Source organism: Protomyctophum bolini, assembly GCF_963924005.1.
Source record: "Protomyctophum bolini genome assembly, chromosome: 2".
NCBI lineage: Eukaryota > Metazoa > Chordata > Actinopteri > Myctophiformes > Myctophidae > Protomyctophum > Protomyctophum bolini.
In genome coordinates, this window is record NC_137863.1 from 27,925,635 (window position 1) to 27,942,395 (window position 16,761).

The 16,761-nt window shown below is 41.6% G+C and overlaps 1 protein-coding gene across 2 annotated transcripts; it reads right to left on the reverse strand.

Annotated features, from left to right (window-relative positions):
• Positions 1-205: 205 nt before the first annotated feature.
• On the reverse strand, positions 206-16,425 carry capzb (capping actin protein of muscle Z-line subunit beta). 2 transcript variants are annotated; one of them, XM_080793409.1, is made up of 10 exons: positions 16,203-16,424; positions 10,774-10,863; positions 9,219-9,340; positions 8,464-8,577; positions 5,446-5,587; positions 5,221-5,337; positions 5,000-5,065; positions 4,597-4,673; positions 4,159-4,260; positions 206-1,623 (listed from the first exon to the last, which is right to left on the reverse strand). In XM_080793409.1, exons 1-9 carry the CDS (start codon positions 16,203-16,205, stop codon positions 4,167-4,169), a joined length of 825 nt encoding a protein of 274 aa, XP_080649535.1. In that variant the 5' UTR covers positions 16,206-16,424; the 3' UTR covers positions 206-1,623; positions 4,159-4,166. The 2 variants fall into 2 exon arrangements, with proteins under 2 accessions (XP_080649535.1, XP_080649536.1); XM_080793410.1 differs by lacking the exon at positions 4,159-4,260 and having other exon boundaries at positions 16,203-16,425.
• Between the last annotated feature and the right edge of the window lie 336 nt (positions 16,426-16,761).

Consider the following 16,761-nt stretch of genomic DNA (forward strand, 5'->3'; position numbering starts at 1 on the left):
ATGTGACAGACACTGTCCCGGATTGAAAGGTATAACGTTAGATGTAACAGGTCTAAATACCGTAGGTTAAATCTTATCTTTTTAGTTTTTACCTATGCAGCCATTTCGAGAAAGCAGGAAACAGACATTGCCTCACTAATGGCACATCTGAAGCAGTTGTGAAAATACTTCCAGCTAATGCTAGAGAAATAGATGAAAAGAACTGTAGCTTTTTACTCTTTTTATTGTTGCTGGAGGCTCTAATACAATATGAATCATAAGCTTTACAAAATAAAAACAAAATACAACATAAGATTCCCCTCCAAAACAGAAACGATCAAAGTTTTCTGTTAAGACGCGAAGACAAACTGTGACCCCCAAGAAAGACATAGGTGAGAGGAGAGAGAGTTGGACAGCGGAAACAGAGGGGAGGCAAATTGTCATGTTATACACAGTGTAAGGGAGGAGGGGGGGGCAAAATGACATGGGTATACACAGTGAATTTAACAGTCCTTCCCCATGTTTTATTAGTCTACCTTTCCCACTGACTGCAGCCTCATGCTCCCACAGACTCTCACACACCTGCGGACAGGATGGAACGAAGAGTAAAGGCTGACTTATACTGGGTTGCTCATCTTGTCTCACACCGAAAATATGTATGAAAAATATTTTCGGAGAGAGACACCGGTGCACAACCAAGTATAAACCAGGCGTAAACCGCTGACTAATCCTTTCTAACACAAACTTTGGGCCATCCTCTCCCATTATCGCTATTCAAATCACCCAGAAGAATGACAGTTACATTGACAGTTAGAATTTAATAGATAAACCAGGAAGTGGCTTAAGCCCAATTTATAATTAGTCGCGCGGTAGTGTACAACTGATTTCTGCTCTTTTCGGTGAGCAACACCGTCGTGCAACGTAGTATAAATAAGGCTTTTGACATGCGTGTGTATGAAATGGGTGTAAGAAATCAAGTTGATGTTAACAATGACTATTTGATAGCCCTGCCAATCCTGCCCCCATGTACAGAAGATAATGTGTCCCCACCCTGCAGTTCCCCAATCATAGATGAGAGCAGAGCCGATGTCATTAATTTCAAACTGACCAGGGACACATCAACTGTGAGAGCATAAGGGATCATAAACATTGCCCTCACACTGCAAGATTATCATCATAACCGTCATAATACTATCATTATATTCATAGCATGTGAGAGAGAGAGAGACAGATAGAGAGAGAGAGAGAGAGAGAGAGAGAGAGAGAGAGACCGAGAGAGACCGAGAGAGAGTGCGAGTGAATGGCTTCATGGCATATGAGATGCATGGAAGAAAAAAATACCCAAAACAAATAAAAAGCTAAGCATTTTCTCCTTTTTTTGTTTTTCACAAATGAACAAGAGTGCAGCACTGAAACAGGCATGGAGGGAGAGACGTGAAGAAACAGAGAAAAGATGACAAAGACGTGGTGGAAAATAGGAGAGAGAGAGAGAGAGAGAGAGAGAGAGAGAGAGAGAGAGACAGACAGACAGACAGAGAGACAGACCAGTAGCATTTCTAGCTTTGCTGTTTGCGTTTGAGCGCCTCCATCAGTTCGTTCTTCATAGCCTCTTGCTTCGACTTGTCGGCCAGAGTCTGAACACTCCTGTGGGGGAGAGACCAACAGAGTGTGCATCAGTGTATGCAACGTGAAACACCAGCTTCTCAGAGTTGAACAGAAGCAGCCGTTTCAGAGGACCGTTGTCAGCGAGACAATATCTGTAGAATTGAAGCCTGAAGCTGATTTTACAAGGCTGGTTAATACATTGTTGTACAACAGAGCATAAATAAAGCATTAGACCCATGGTACGACGGAGTTCCATGCCGAAAAGATCGAATTAAATCATTCTCGTCAGCAAGTGACTCAGTCTTACTAACTATTATTAGATTTATTAGTATAAATGTGGCTTCATTCATACTCTGGTGCACAAAGAGTATGAATTAAGCTTGAGGAAAGGCAATTAGTAGAGGGAAAAAAAGTTAATTATGTAGAGTTGTAGACCATCCCAACTCGCCTTACCTACAAAAGATAAGAAAGTGGAGTCTTGATGTTCATTAAACCACAGCACCCAGGTGAAAAGTTAATGTCTCTTATTTTCATGCAGTTATAATCATATGCTCTTCTGTGGCATGAAGACCCTCTAAAAATATGCACAACAAGAGCACACAATCTCAAGTGCATGATTGCATGCAAATGTACTATATATTATGTACGCACATGTAAACTGCTTAGGTAAGATCTTAGCATCACATGGGCCAAATAAGTATATTGTTTTTTGTAAAGGAAACGCCATATAATTTCACTGGGCATGTTTTTTGCATTTTTCTTCCATTAAATCATCGTTCATTACTTCATTAGCATTCAGGCTAATTACAGTAACATACAGTTACTTCTTATGGATAACAGATGTATAATGTGTTGTTTTATTACCGAGCCAATGTATGAGTTCAGTGGGTACTCTCTGGAGCCAAATACTGAATGACATCCAAGTGGTTTGAAAACAGAAATGTTATAAGGCTTACAGAACTTTGCAGTCTAATTAACATTAGACAGACATGGTTAATCAAGAGAATAACATTACCATTGTCTTATAAGTGGCAATAATTACCACAGCTGAAGAAGCTGTGGTAATTATTAGATATAGTATTATTAGATATTTTCAATACTGATGTTTAATATTTAATACTACAGAATGCTAAATACTTAAAACACTTTTAAGACCCTGTGTTACAATTATGAAATAAGTCATATGAAAGGAGACAGTTTTAGCCCAGAGTAACGGTCTGTTTTGCATTGAAAGTCATCAAGAAATTCAGAAGGTGAGCCAAAATACTGTTTCTGTTGAAAAGTGAAACTCTGTACAACAGTGGTTGTATACTGAATGTTGTCCAGCAGGGTCCTCAAGGTAATTTAGATTTAACAAATTCTTGAAGCCCCGCCTTTATTTGAATATACACAATATTATTACCATTAATGCTGCTTGCTTGTAAAACTAAAAGTCCTTCATAATAAGGCCACTTCATAATGGGCGTCAGCGGCTCAGGAGGCAGAGCAGCCACTAGGTTCCCAGTTTAATCATGGGCTCCCCAGAGTTAGTGTTGAAGTATCACTGAACCCCTAATTGCTCCCGATGAGCAGGTTGGTGCCTTTCATGGTTTCCTCCGCCATCGGTGTATGTAATGTGTGTGTGAATGTAATGCACAATCTATGAAAAGCGCCTTGGATAAAGGCGCTATATAAATGCACATTTATTTAATAACTTCTCTGAAATACGTTTGATATGAGGATAATTTTCAGAGTGATCTTGAAGGTCTTTAGGATTTTCTCAGATTTGCCCTTTTTCCTGCTTGAAAATGCAGCTGGATTCTTTCTTGGCTTGAAACTTGGCAAAAATAACTTCAGCTAGATAGTTGAGAAAACACAGGCTTTTCTAGGTCTGGCACGCAATGGAGTATACATTCATTCTATGATTATTTGGTGGAGCTTTTGTACCTTGTGTAAAGTATCTAGCGGTACTGTGTTCAAGGTTTCTGGAAGGGGGTAGATCTGCATTTTTTCACGATGAGTGATACAATCTTCACAAATTCAAACTGAATTGTGAATGTATGTTGTGATTTTGCAGAGTGCAAAGATATGTCTAAGTCCGTCACTGTTTAAACAGTGCTTTGAATGTGTGTCACTAGGCATAACCATTGTGATTTCTCAACGGTCAAGGACACAGCTGCCGCTGCTGCAGGTAAAGTACAGGTATTAACCAGTCAACCACATATTGCCGACGTGACCGTCATGTTTTAAACTGGCTTTTGTGCACATGTATGACAGCCACGGTTCATCAAATGTTTTAACATTATTGTCCTATACATTTTTATGATATTTGATTACGTTGCTGCATTCACACTTGGTTGGCAATGGAAGTAGTTTATTGCATTTAGAATCAGGTATAGCCATATTTTAGCATGCACGAGACAAATGGGCATTGATTATCTTTCAGTGCCACTGAGTCAAAGAAATTGTCACAAATGTTATAGAGAACATTTGTTTCGCTCTGCTTACAAAGAAAGCACTGGCAAACACAATGTGTCAGTGTGCAGGCGGACACACACACACACGCACACAAAAACACACCCCATGCCAATATACCTCTGACCCTAGTCAATGAAGATCTGGCGCTGGGTGAGGACCTGCGACAGCTCCTTCTGGAGCTGTCGATACTTTTGGTTATCAGGCAGAGAGTCAATAGATCTGCAGCCCAGAGGACAACCACCAGGGCAGGAAGACCACAGAGGTGGAAAATAAAGAGAATGAAAGAAAAGGAAATGAAGAGGAGCAAGGAATTGAGAATTGAGAATTGAGGAAGAAAAAAGAAGAGGGTAGGAAAGTTCAAAAGGACAGTAATGGCAGGTATGAATAAAGGATCAAAATTAACATGAATGAAGGCAGGAATGATCAACAGGTAAGACAAAGTGGAGACAAGTGTAACGCGAAAAACTGGAAAAACACTTTCTGCAGGCACAGTGGCCGGCTGCTTTGCTGTGAAGAAAGAACAAATGATTGAGACAAAAGTCCACATGGAAGTACCTTAGTCCATTGACAATGTCCTTGGTTTTCCCAAAGTAGATTTCATTCAGAGTGGAACGAATCTTGTTCTCCATATCCTGGGGTGAGGGGGAATAGAGAGGTTCAACTTCATATACATTTCAATAGTCCAGGCCAGTTTTATGCTTCATCGACAAAGTACTTCACAACTTTGTGTGTGTGTGTGTGTGTGTGTGTGTGTGTGTGTGTGTGTGTGTGTGTGTGTGCGCGCGCGCGCGCGCGCGCGCGCGCGCGCGTGTGATATATATATATATATATATATATAAAAGCTCAAAAAGTATGTGTGTGTGCGCACAGTCATTTTACAGTGTTTTAATGGAATGCATGATGAGCTGGATGCAGGCAGAATTATTAGTTGACCAAGCAGTGCAGCAGTTCTACTCACTTCCACAAGGCGGCCAATGTTGGCAATGTGTGGGGAAGACTCTCCAACTGTCTCATCTTTTTCCATCTTCAGAAAGAAAAGTGTGAAGAAATGGAATGGATGGATAATAAACAAGTCACAGACAGTTGAGTAAGATGATTGGCAACAGTTGTAGGTTTTGTCCAATAATGTGTACACAAACAAAGACAAACAGATTCTTATTTTAATTCTGTGACTCTCACCTGTCTTGTAAGGCTGCCACCCAAGTTCATGGTACCGGAGCCCGTCTTGGTTGTCTGGAGCCACAGCATCACAGTGGAGGTGAGTTTGTAGTGAGCCGTTCGTCCACTGGACTTTTCCTGCACACAAAACAGACAGATACTAAGAGCAATTACTGACTAATCAAATTGTATTGCTCTCCCTTTCCTGGTAAAGGAATGTTAGTTTCATAAGGACTGAACCCCCACCTGCACCTCCACCACATGGATGGAATCCCAGCAGCCTTTGATCTTCTTGGATCCGTCCCCTGCCTTTTTAATGAGGATGACCCCGGCGAAGCCATGGTCCAAGTCCCAGAGGTACACAGAGGATACGCCGCCCTCAAAGTACCTGACAACCACACATCAGGAAACATATGAAGGTGAGCCTGGCTATTCTCATGGAAACACAGATGTGGAGCTTCAAGGAAATCCTTGCTGCACTCCCTGCGACTGAGACGTTATTATAAGAAATTAACTGTACTTCTATAGCAACTTAGATACTGTATCGGCAGGTATTGGATTTCCACTATGGGTGGAAATTGTAAAACAATCGCAAATCAAAATGAATCATTAAACGTTATCAGCAATGTCAGTTATAGGCTAGCAATGAAAGTTTGAGTAGGTTATGGCTGCCCAGATCTGTACTGTTACAGTATGTGTAAACATAAGTAATAGCTCAGATTTATATAGCGCTTTTCTAAGTACCCAAAATCACTTTACATAAAAGGATGAAACCAATTTTATTATGTCACGGTAAATACCAGGTCTTTTTTACCAGTTTTTATTCTAGATTAAGGCTGCGTTTTAAATACATAGCAAACCTGAGCTGTTCATCATCATTAGACGTTTTAATGAAGATATTATATATTAAATGAGTCACAAAAGTGTTGATTTGAGATATGCATCCATCTTTTTTTTATATTAGATGCTATACAAATGAAGCGGTGGCATTTATCTGCTTCATAAACGCGTTTCACTCCGCCACAGGAAGTGCATTGCCCGGTGTCGAGTCGGTTGGACCCATGGTTGTCCAGAACTGCCCAAAGATCCAAAGACCTCTGCCTTGGCTCTGGACCGGACCCCTGCCCAGGGTCCACTCCATATATGGAGCTGGCCTATTCTGGCCTCACAACACACCATATGTGGGCATGGCTGACACAGAACTCCATAGGAATAAAGCCAAAGGGACACAGAGACACATACAGAAATCTGACATCATTCTGATGTCGGGCATAAAAGTTGACAGACATAATATCTGGGTGGGGCATACAATTCCAACTTGCAACATTCGAAGTAGGCCATTCCAATATGCCATCCTTAGCTAAGAGGATACAAATAATGACCCCCAAGTTCCCAAAAGATAAGTTCAAGAGGGAATGAGGCTGGCGTACCATTCATTAGTCATCATGTGTAAATGCTCTGGCAGCGTTGTTTCTTTCTGAAGTAATGAGGTAGCTAAACAACAATATGTAGCCTACCTCACATGTTTTGCATTTGCTGCTACTACCTGGATGCATGGTGATAAATGACCTTCATATTAAACATCTTTGCCATTGCCTATGCTTTGTACTGTTCCCCTGATGCAACATATTTTATTTATTTATTTTTATTAATTAATTTATTTGACAGGGACAAAGCTCATTAATCAACATGTCAGTTTTCACACAATGTAAATGGGCCAGAGTTAGCCAAAGCTAAATTTCATCTGTAGTCCCTGGGCAGGCTCTTAAAAAAATGAATGATAAAAGAAGTTTCTAGTTTTGCAAATTAACCATGAAGCCGATACGCCATTTTCTTTAGTGAGCGCCTTAGCCGGTATCCCTACTCCAGATTCATCACACCATGGGAGCCAAACTGCCCCCGGATGTTTGGTGGAATGCATTGGAGTCAATGAGAGCCTGGTGACCAAACACTATTTCTGAATGACTGAGACCTTTGTAAAGTAATCGCTTTTGGAAAATAAAAGACATAACTCATTACTGTCTGCTGCGTTGCTTGTGTGTTACAGGAGGTATCTAAAGAGCACAAAGTACGTTTCTGAATGTGCCAAGTATCGTAAGACTGTCCACCGTTTCCTGGCTGGCAACCAAATCCCGCAATACCTGCACCACTGTTTAGATCCTTAATAAAATTATGTACTGTGGACATTGAAAAGAAAGTGATTAGAAAACAACACGTGATAGGTCTTCTTTTATATTCCTAAACAGATTATATGACAAAGGTCTCAATAGTTCATAAATAGTGTTCATGAGCTGGTCCAGCCGGCTCCATCCACTGCCCTGTATTTCATCAAACTTACGGTGCGAGGTTTGCCACCCACGAAAGCATCATGACGTATCCATGTCGTCCATGGCTTCCTCGGTTACTTTGCCCAGGCTTTGCCGGGTCGCAGAGGCTAGTGGGAGTGTGGCAACCAGTGTTGTCCCTGAACACGTTCAATGAACGATCGTTCATGAACACATTCATATTTTGGGTGAACTGAACGCAATGTGATGATGTGACATGGCGCTGATCCACACAGACAGCAGATACAGAACATGTCCCGACCAAACACTAGAGGTATACTTGTTTGATTAAACATAATGTGCCATCGAAAAATAGCTTCCAATAGCTTGTTATTTTTGCACCGAGGAGCACAATCTGTACATATGTACATTGTGCACATCTCCAACAGTGAAACCTGATTTATTCTGCATGCTGAAAATAGCTGATCTACAAGCTCACAACATGTCACGGAAATATGCAGGCTGAGACGTTCAGAAACTTTTGCCTTCACAATAAATGTCAGCTTTCACAAATTGGGGCTTAATTTTTACATGGCCCATATAAAGACAGAAGCAAAGTAGAAAAGCATTACGGATTTGGTGGCATTTCACATTGCAAAAGGGTGCAGGAAGAGTGGGCACCTAAACTTTGTGGGCACCTCAGTGTTAAATTGGCATTTTGTTTTCATTTGGAATGGTAATGGACATATTGTAAAAGTTGTCACTTTATTAATCCCAAAGGGATTTTTTTTTAAGGTTTGGACTTAATTCCCAATAGGAATAAAGTCTGTGGTTCTATATGGACCTTGGTAATAATTTTGATAATAGCTCGCAGCAACGTTGAACTGAACTAGTTCATTTTTAAATTTGTGAACTGTGGACTGAACTAGTTCATATAGAAAGTGAACTTTCCCAACACTATTGGCAACTCTCTCATTAGCTCTGGTGTGATGGTACTCACAGGTCTCTGTACTGGTCAAAGGCATTGTTGGCTTCCACCTCAAGCTTCCTCAGGCGGGCTGAAGGCATTGCGCCATCATCAATGGGGGGTTCATACTTATTACTCCAAGGGGACCTGATGCATCACAGGATGGAAAACAGAACCAGAAATTTCTCACTATACTAAAACTATAATCATATACAGTACCATATTTCACAATATTCCTATACATACAGGACTTTAACAAATTACATAATGATAGGTCAGAATTATTACATAATCGTCTAATTGTAATTATTTGAGATTATCGCAATTATTTTGCCTAATCAGCATGTTGAAAAATGTTCATACATTTTCCAAAATTAGCGGGAAAAAAACACCCGTGTGAAGTGAGGGGGACTAATATATTAACGTCAAACTCATGTTGATTAGGTGATGTAATGGTGAAAATTAAATTATCTTTATTGTTAATGGCATTTAATGTTTGCGTTAGGGACAAGATGATGTAAATGTTCCCTTCATTGTCAATGGCGTTAAAAAAATATATAGGTTTAATGTTATTTGTCAGATATGTGTCAATTTGAGATTATGACGCAATTGTTTTTTAAATTAAATTTGTATTCATTCACAATGTTCCGATTCTCAATGCCCAAAACACAATGAATCGCAATTATGTATGTGTCAATTAATCATCAACTTAAATTCTTGTAGTCGTTTTGTAGCCCTAGATACACAATGCATAACGATTGTGGTAAAAATGCAGCTGTGCATCAGACCTGTAGGAGTCGCCGTCTCGGTTGTAATCGCAGAGCAGGTAGTCTTTTCCCACCACCTTGTCCCGGGCAATCTTCAAGGGCTGGTCCACAGACGAGAGGAGGTCCTCGCACAAAGATGGCACCTGCACACACACAGAGAGAGAGAGAACACTTACCACATCAAAACAGCTGTTTCCACTTGGCCTCCCAAAAGCGCCTTGCAGTAGTTTACTTCCCAGCATGCCTGAACTCTGATCATCGACAACCTGTATTTTCACACAGGGATTTTCAAAAGCCCAAATTTTAAGAGGGCAAAATGAGTAAAATGAAAGAAGCTGTCTTTGTCAATTCAGTCCACCTGTGCATGGATGGCAGCACTTCAGGAAAAAAGGGGGGAAAAAACATTGGCTGTAATGGGAAACACACCAGCCAACGAAGACAGTGGAGTCTCGACATGTGATATCCTTCAGTCATTTTAAGTTGGGAATGAGTAAGGCCTTCTCTTTTCCACATTCCTGTTCTTCTCAGTTGGCTAAAATGGTTTGGGGGAAATGGTAGGACCTGGGAGGGGGGGGCACATTCGAAGGCATATAAGGGGGAAACATAATATCAAGAGGATAAGGGGGTACAAATTACCTCTCAAAGACTGACATGGACCCCCTCCTCTGAATCTCCCTCCATCAGAACACAGACACAAAGGAGGCCCTGTTCCCCCCAACACAGTCCCCCACACCTGGCAACCCAGACTGTGTAAGAAAGGGAGGTGTGTGTGTGTGTGTGTAAAAAAATAAAAAAGTAAAGAACAGAGACTTGGAAACGGCAAAGTAGGAGATGTGTGAGGGAGACGTGAACAGAAACAATGAGGGGGCAAAACCCAGGTGATTCCGATCACCGAGGGTGAGAGTGTGTACAGAGGCAGGACGGGAGCAAAATGTGCCCGGCATTCGCAGTGACTGACAGCTGCACTAATAATCACTAACAACCAGACACAACAAAGTAGGCCAGGAGAGACCTAATGCCCAAGGGAGGGAGGTTAAAGGTGAACCAAGAGGAAGGTGAGCAGGTAGGGGGTCTTTTTGGAGGACCGGATATACCCAGGAAATAAGGTGCGGCGCAAACACCGATCAGAGTGTGATTTGATTTGTGTCCGACTCAGCTTAATTTGTCAGATTTGATCTGCACTCCTGTATAAAAATGCACAACAAGTTATATGTTTTAGATTGAAAAAGCAATGCTCGTTTTCACATATGCACTCTCCCACTGCAGCGCGAGTCAAACTAAGAAATGGCGTCTCGGAGGTACCAAGACTAGGGGGGGGGATGATGATTTACGATTCTGTCCCTATCGGTACATAACTCGGACGGCACTGAGTCGACTGAAGGTGACTTCGCGGCGGTGCCTCACGTGGCTCAAGTCACCTTCAGGCGGTGCACCTCCGCCGGTGAAACTGACCCGTTTCACAGGCACCAGTGTATTTTTCTTTTGTCTGTTTTTCATTACTTCCCTGTGAAAGGAAGACACACAGTAGCATACAGTGAGTGGGTTGGTTGTTTTGTTCCGCCAGACAGTAACTTACCAAATCAATGAGGTCACTAAGGTTCTTCTCGATCTGCTGGGGAGGCAGACGCCTCATCAAATCCAGGGCACAGTCTAGCTGCTGGTCATTCTGAAAGACAACATAAATGCAGCAGCCGGTCAGGTAATTATCACTCTACTTAGTATCAGAATATGACTGATGAGTCAAAAAGGCTTAGGAAACACTTCTCAATCTAAACAAGATGTCAATTGTCTTCTCTTTTAAAATGGATTCAATGCTGGATGTGGGCTAATGATAACAAGATTTGCATTTCATTTCTCTTTATTTAACCAGGAAGTCATCTTGAGATACATAGTTTTTTCCAATGAGGCATGGAAAAGGAATAGCAGTGACAAACAAAGTAGAAATGTCCATTTTCAATTTAGGGCTGAGTACCATGGTAGGTAGGTACCATATTTTTCTACCCCAGCTGTATCTCAGAGGATGGCTATGGACACTTCAGAAACCCACCTACCAGGCAGTGACAATTTTCTTTATTATTTTTATTTGTATTAACGTGAGAACAGTGGCATCCATTATAGCATGCCAAATTTCCAGGAATAAAAAGCCATCAGTTTCTATTAGCTTGATTTCCCCATCAATTATGTCACTGGTAGGCGGGTTCCTGAACTGACCACAGCCATCCACTGAGACACAGACTAAGTAGACAAAAATGGTAACATATTTATAATGAGCATTAGTGAGGACCAAAAGACAATAGGTTGAAAATGGGTGAAGTCGTTATTTAAACTCAAATTAAACCAATTGTGGTTAATGTAATTTGTACTGTATTCAGGGCAGGAATTTCGTGGACTTATAAATCATTGTTTGATGCGATGGCCTTCCTGCCCTGGCATTTGCTCCCTCAAAAGATTTACAATACCAAAGCAAAGTGGCCTTGCCCCTAAAAAGATGAAATTCCGGGCCTGCTTTTCTGGATGATAAAAAAAAGTCAAACGTTACGGTACAAAGTAAAAAAAAAAGTGAGCCACGTCAAATGACAGTCTGCCTATTCTTTCTGCCCTGTGTGGACTGAAACACAACAAGTACATCATGCTGTAATGAAGAGAGCGTTGGGTAATAGATTATGTTTTACCATATCTTTCACAATAAAATGTCCTTGTTGTGGGTGGATGGTGAGTGGCCGAGGTGTACAAGAGTGAAAGGTGGATGGGCAATACAAACGTTACCTAGATGAATTGCCCCTCTGGGCACAGGTCTCCACCAGGAAAACTTTGGAAGGCAATCTTAGCCAATCAGTGTAAAATCTGCGAAACCCAGACTCAACTTGAACACATGACTGTACCGATTTGCGTGAGATTTGGATGAAACCTGTGCGACTAAATAAACAAATGTGTTTTACAGAAATCGGCCTCATGCTGGCGATGTGGAAAATGTTTTGCCATGGCCTCTAGGGAGTGCATATATAAAGTTATACACAGATCGATGCAGTTATAGGTAAAAACAGGAATTGCCCAGTTGGCTCTTCTACGGATCAACCGTATGAAGAACATATACTGTAATGTATACAATTATATATTAGATAATTATAATATCCTAACCAACAATTTAATTTAAAAACAATTATGTTATGTATACACACAATACACACAATGATGTTGGAAAACAGCAGGTTTAGAAAAGTTGAATTATCCCACTGACCCTAATGATTCTTTTTTAAAGCACCATACACAAATTATGTAAACAATAAACGTATTTATTGTTAAAAGAAGGGTGGTTTCTGGAGAGATGGAAAGATCAAACCAAGCTCTCACATTTCACCACAAGGCTGGAAAGGTAATGATGATTGTACAAGGTGATGAAAGGCTCAACCTCTAGGAACATTCAAGATCACACCCATAACATTTAAATTTAACTGGACCCATAAAGCAGACAGTCTACACTCTACAGTAAAAGCAATGAAAAAATGGCACGGAAGAGGAAGTTTTGATAGTGCCTCCGTATAACCATTAGGCATAAGTGATGCCATTAGAGCCACCGTCTACAACTTAATACCAATACGTGTTTGCTGGTGAAATAGTGGTAACATGCACATTGCACAAGTTTAGCTTACCAATAAGCTACTGTTGGTGATGAGTGTATGGAAAACATTTTGACTGTTGAGGAACAAATACATTTATGTCCCTAATTTCCAACCTTAGGCTAAGAGGGTTTTGTGTATGTCTACACTATTCTTCAACCACTTGCGCCCTATAGATAAGCCCACTATACTTTGTCGTACAACATATTGTGAATGTGAGGTTGTATATTTAGTTATTTTTGCCATTTCTGAAGTTTTGTGAAGACATGTTGAAAAGCTGACCAAAATAGAGACATCAGGGTTAATGTGGTTAACTAATTAAGTGTACTAATAACAAACACAGCCTGGGAAGAAGAACAGACAAGGCCACATAGCAGAGCCTTCCCCCAGGGGTTTCTCTGACATAAAAAAATGCAGTGAGTATAGCAGGAAAGGACAGGCCAGCCACAACATGAAACCCCAGAGAAATGTTCAGGAAGATGAAGGAACATGAAATACCAGGGAGGGTCCAAAATATTTTTCAAATACCATTACAATTAAATGGCTAGGCTATCATCTACCATCACTATGGGCTTTATAAGGCATTAACAGTACGGTAAATGATAGGAAACAATAACAGTGTATTAACTTTAATAATAAACAGTTGCTTTTCCGCAAATACACCATTTTGCACTAAAAACAAAACACTTGTGTGAAGTGAGGGGCGCCTTTGGGGGTACGCATAAAGTGCATATTTGGCTGCCACATGATGTCACGGGGAGGCATGATTAAAACAAACATAAAATCCATAGATTTGGCTGCCACATGACATCACGGGGAGGCATGATTAAGACAAACATAAAATCCATAGACTTGGATGCCACACAATGTCACGGGGGCATGCTGAAGAAAACATTACATAGTCCATAGACTTGGCTGCCACATGACGTCACAATAAAAAGTCATGTGCTGGACCCTCACAAATATAATTGCATGTGACAATGACAAAATACTGTAACTTAAAGGACCACTTCACCACCCATCTTCATATAATAGGTCCTCAATCATGAACAAAATGCCAAAAAAAAGTAGGTCTCGGTCTCGGTCTGTGTCTCATAGGAGGGCTGTGGGCAGTTCAGAAACCGTCTTCCAGTGACATTATCGATGGGGAATACAAGCTAATAGAAACTGCAGGCTTTCTAGTCCTGAAAAGTTGCAATGCGAAAATGGAAGCCATCGTTCTCACGATAATCAAAATCTAAACATTTTTGTAAAAGAAATCTGCCTAATGATGATGTCACTGGAAGAGGGTTTCTAAACTGCCCACAGCCCTCCTATGAGACACAGAGTAGAAAATAATCATGCTATTTTATCATGATTATTAGTGAGGACCTATTATATGAAGATAGGTTGAAAAGTGGTGAAGTGGTCCTTTAAGTAACATAGACCTGATATATGCACCGCTGTGGGTCAAAAGAAAATGAAGCCCATTCTTGTTCCGTAAACACTTTTATCTTAAGGGATACCCTGCACATAACTAGCTCTGTTCCATAGCTCTAATGCGTGCATTAGAGCTATGTTACTATCAACTTCCGCCGCTCGCATGAATGCAGACCAGCCTCTACTCTTTAGTGTAAATAAAAAGAACGTTTTTGCTACTCACCAAAACAAAGGCGGGTTGTGTCAATAGAAAGACTAGTTTCCTTAGTGGAAGCACTCTGAGCCCCCCACCACACGTATAAACGGTACTTTTTGGCCAAAAAGGGATTTTGTTTCCACCGGAAAAAAAACATTTTTAGTTACTCCGCTGCGCCCTCTACTGATATTGCCCAGAGAACTGCCTCATAGAGAATATTTTTCCTCCGGTGAAAAAAATCCCTTAATGTCCAAAAAGTACCGTTTATACGTGTGGTGGGGGGCTCAGAGTGCTTCCTCTAAGGAAAGTAGTCTTTCTATTGACACAACACGCCTTTGTTTTGGTGAGTAGCAAAAACGTTTTTATTTACGCCAAAGAGGAGAGGCTAGTCTGATTTCGATTTGAGATTTAAAATTGTAAGTCCCATAGCCTTGTACTGCGCAGGGCAGAATCGTAGAAGCAGTAGAAGGCTATGGATCAGAGCTAGCACATAACATGCGTTTCCAAACTTGTATCTTGTGTGGCTTTTTCTCCCTCTTTCAAGACGTTTTTTTTTGCCCCTCCTAAAATCTCTCTCAGCAGATGAATCAGTCTGCTCCATCAGACACCTGCACTCTCTGACAGTGTGTTTACCTATGGTCCTGTCTCCGTGTAAACACGCTCAGACCAACAGCCCTTGGGGTCGAGGAAAAGCACAGAGCCTGAGCCAGCAGGATGGATGAGGTGAGGCCCGAGGAAGAGAGAGAGGGGTTGGGGGAGTAAAGCCACCTGGTCTTCAAAATAGATTAAGAATCTATGTAAATAGTATACTTTAGAGCAGGGGTTCTCTCAACTCTGGTTTCGCAGCCCAATTTTGACTACAAGTCAGGACACCATTCCTCTAATTTAGTCTTTGAGAGACCCTGTCAAAACAATGAAACACACTGGTTATGAATCATTGCTGAACAGATCTAAACAAACAGAACATGTCGGATGAGGTTCCATCATAACCCATTAGTGATTCTAGTGAACAAAAGCTTTGTCAAACAGAAAGACAAAACATCTTGTCAAATATTAAAGAGATGAATCTTAAAGAGAGTAAGACCAACAATAATTGCATAATAGCCTTAAAGTTACAAGTACAGAACAGAACAGAACAAATGTGAGAGCAAGAACAATTATTTGCACTCCACTGACTGTGAATGAATGTTAAATGCAACCGTGGGGCAAACGAAACAGTTCTCCCCCTGAGTTAGGAAAACTTTGAAGGAGGAAGGGGTAGCCGCTCGCCATGGTAAGGAATAGGAGGAGCAAGCAGGCTTATTATAGCGACAGGCAACCCGGCGCTTGTCTATTTTAACCGTGTGTGCGTGTGGGAGTGCACGGGCAGTGGACTGAGTGTATATGCGTGTGTTAGAGATGTCCACGTCCGCTATTCATAAACTTGTTTCAAATCCAAAACATCCTGTGCTAACTTTGCGCTGCTGCAGCCCACTGGGCATCCAGCTAGCAGAAGGTAGATGGTCAGCTAGCCAGCTAACAGGCTGTGAGATCAGATACGGGGCAATAAACTCTTTGCGGATCCATCCCAGAGGTACTTTTACAAACCCAGTGTGTAGATGCAGTAGAGGCGATTCATAGATATCTCGAGTTACCACCCCGGCGCTCCTATAAAGGACCGCTAACGCTAGCATAGCTTAGCCTGCTAGCCTAGTTAGCACATAGCTAGTACCAGAGTAGCCCCACCAAAAACCCAACCACTGCCCCGTTCCTCTCCAGCCCCGAGGCCCTTACCATGTCTGCGGCGTCCTGTGGCGAGCTCAGTGGGGCACTAGAATGTCACCGGTGACTTTATACGTTGGCTTGTGTTGTGCTTGTATGGGTTGGCTCCTCTCTGGACTATTGTTGTTTTTGTCTCCCCCACCGAACGGATAGATGTTTCTTTTCGCCTCCCTCACAGAACCCAACCCTGTCAGCGAATTCACTACTTCCTCAACCGGGGTACAGGAAGGAGACGAGCCGCCTGGAGGAGAAAAACACTGACAGATGCACGTCCGGGTCACTGTGGTCGCTCTCCGCGGCAGCCAATCGCGGAGGAGTAAGTAACGCATTGCCAAGTATGGAAGGAGAGCAGCAGTGCACTCGACAATGGTCGTACGACGGTGTCTCGCGCCGAAAATAGCCTATCTACAAGCTCACAATGTGCAGCGGAATCGAGCGGATGCGATGCGCTGTGAGCTAATGATCTTGTAGATCTGCGGACAGTACACTGGACTTTACCATGTAACACAATGTTAGAATTCAAGATAATTTTAAACATCTTAAAACAAGATGGCTCCCATGTTGATCTCTG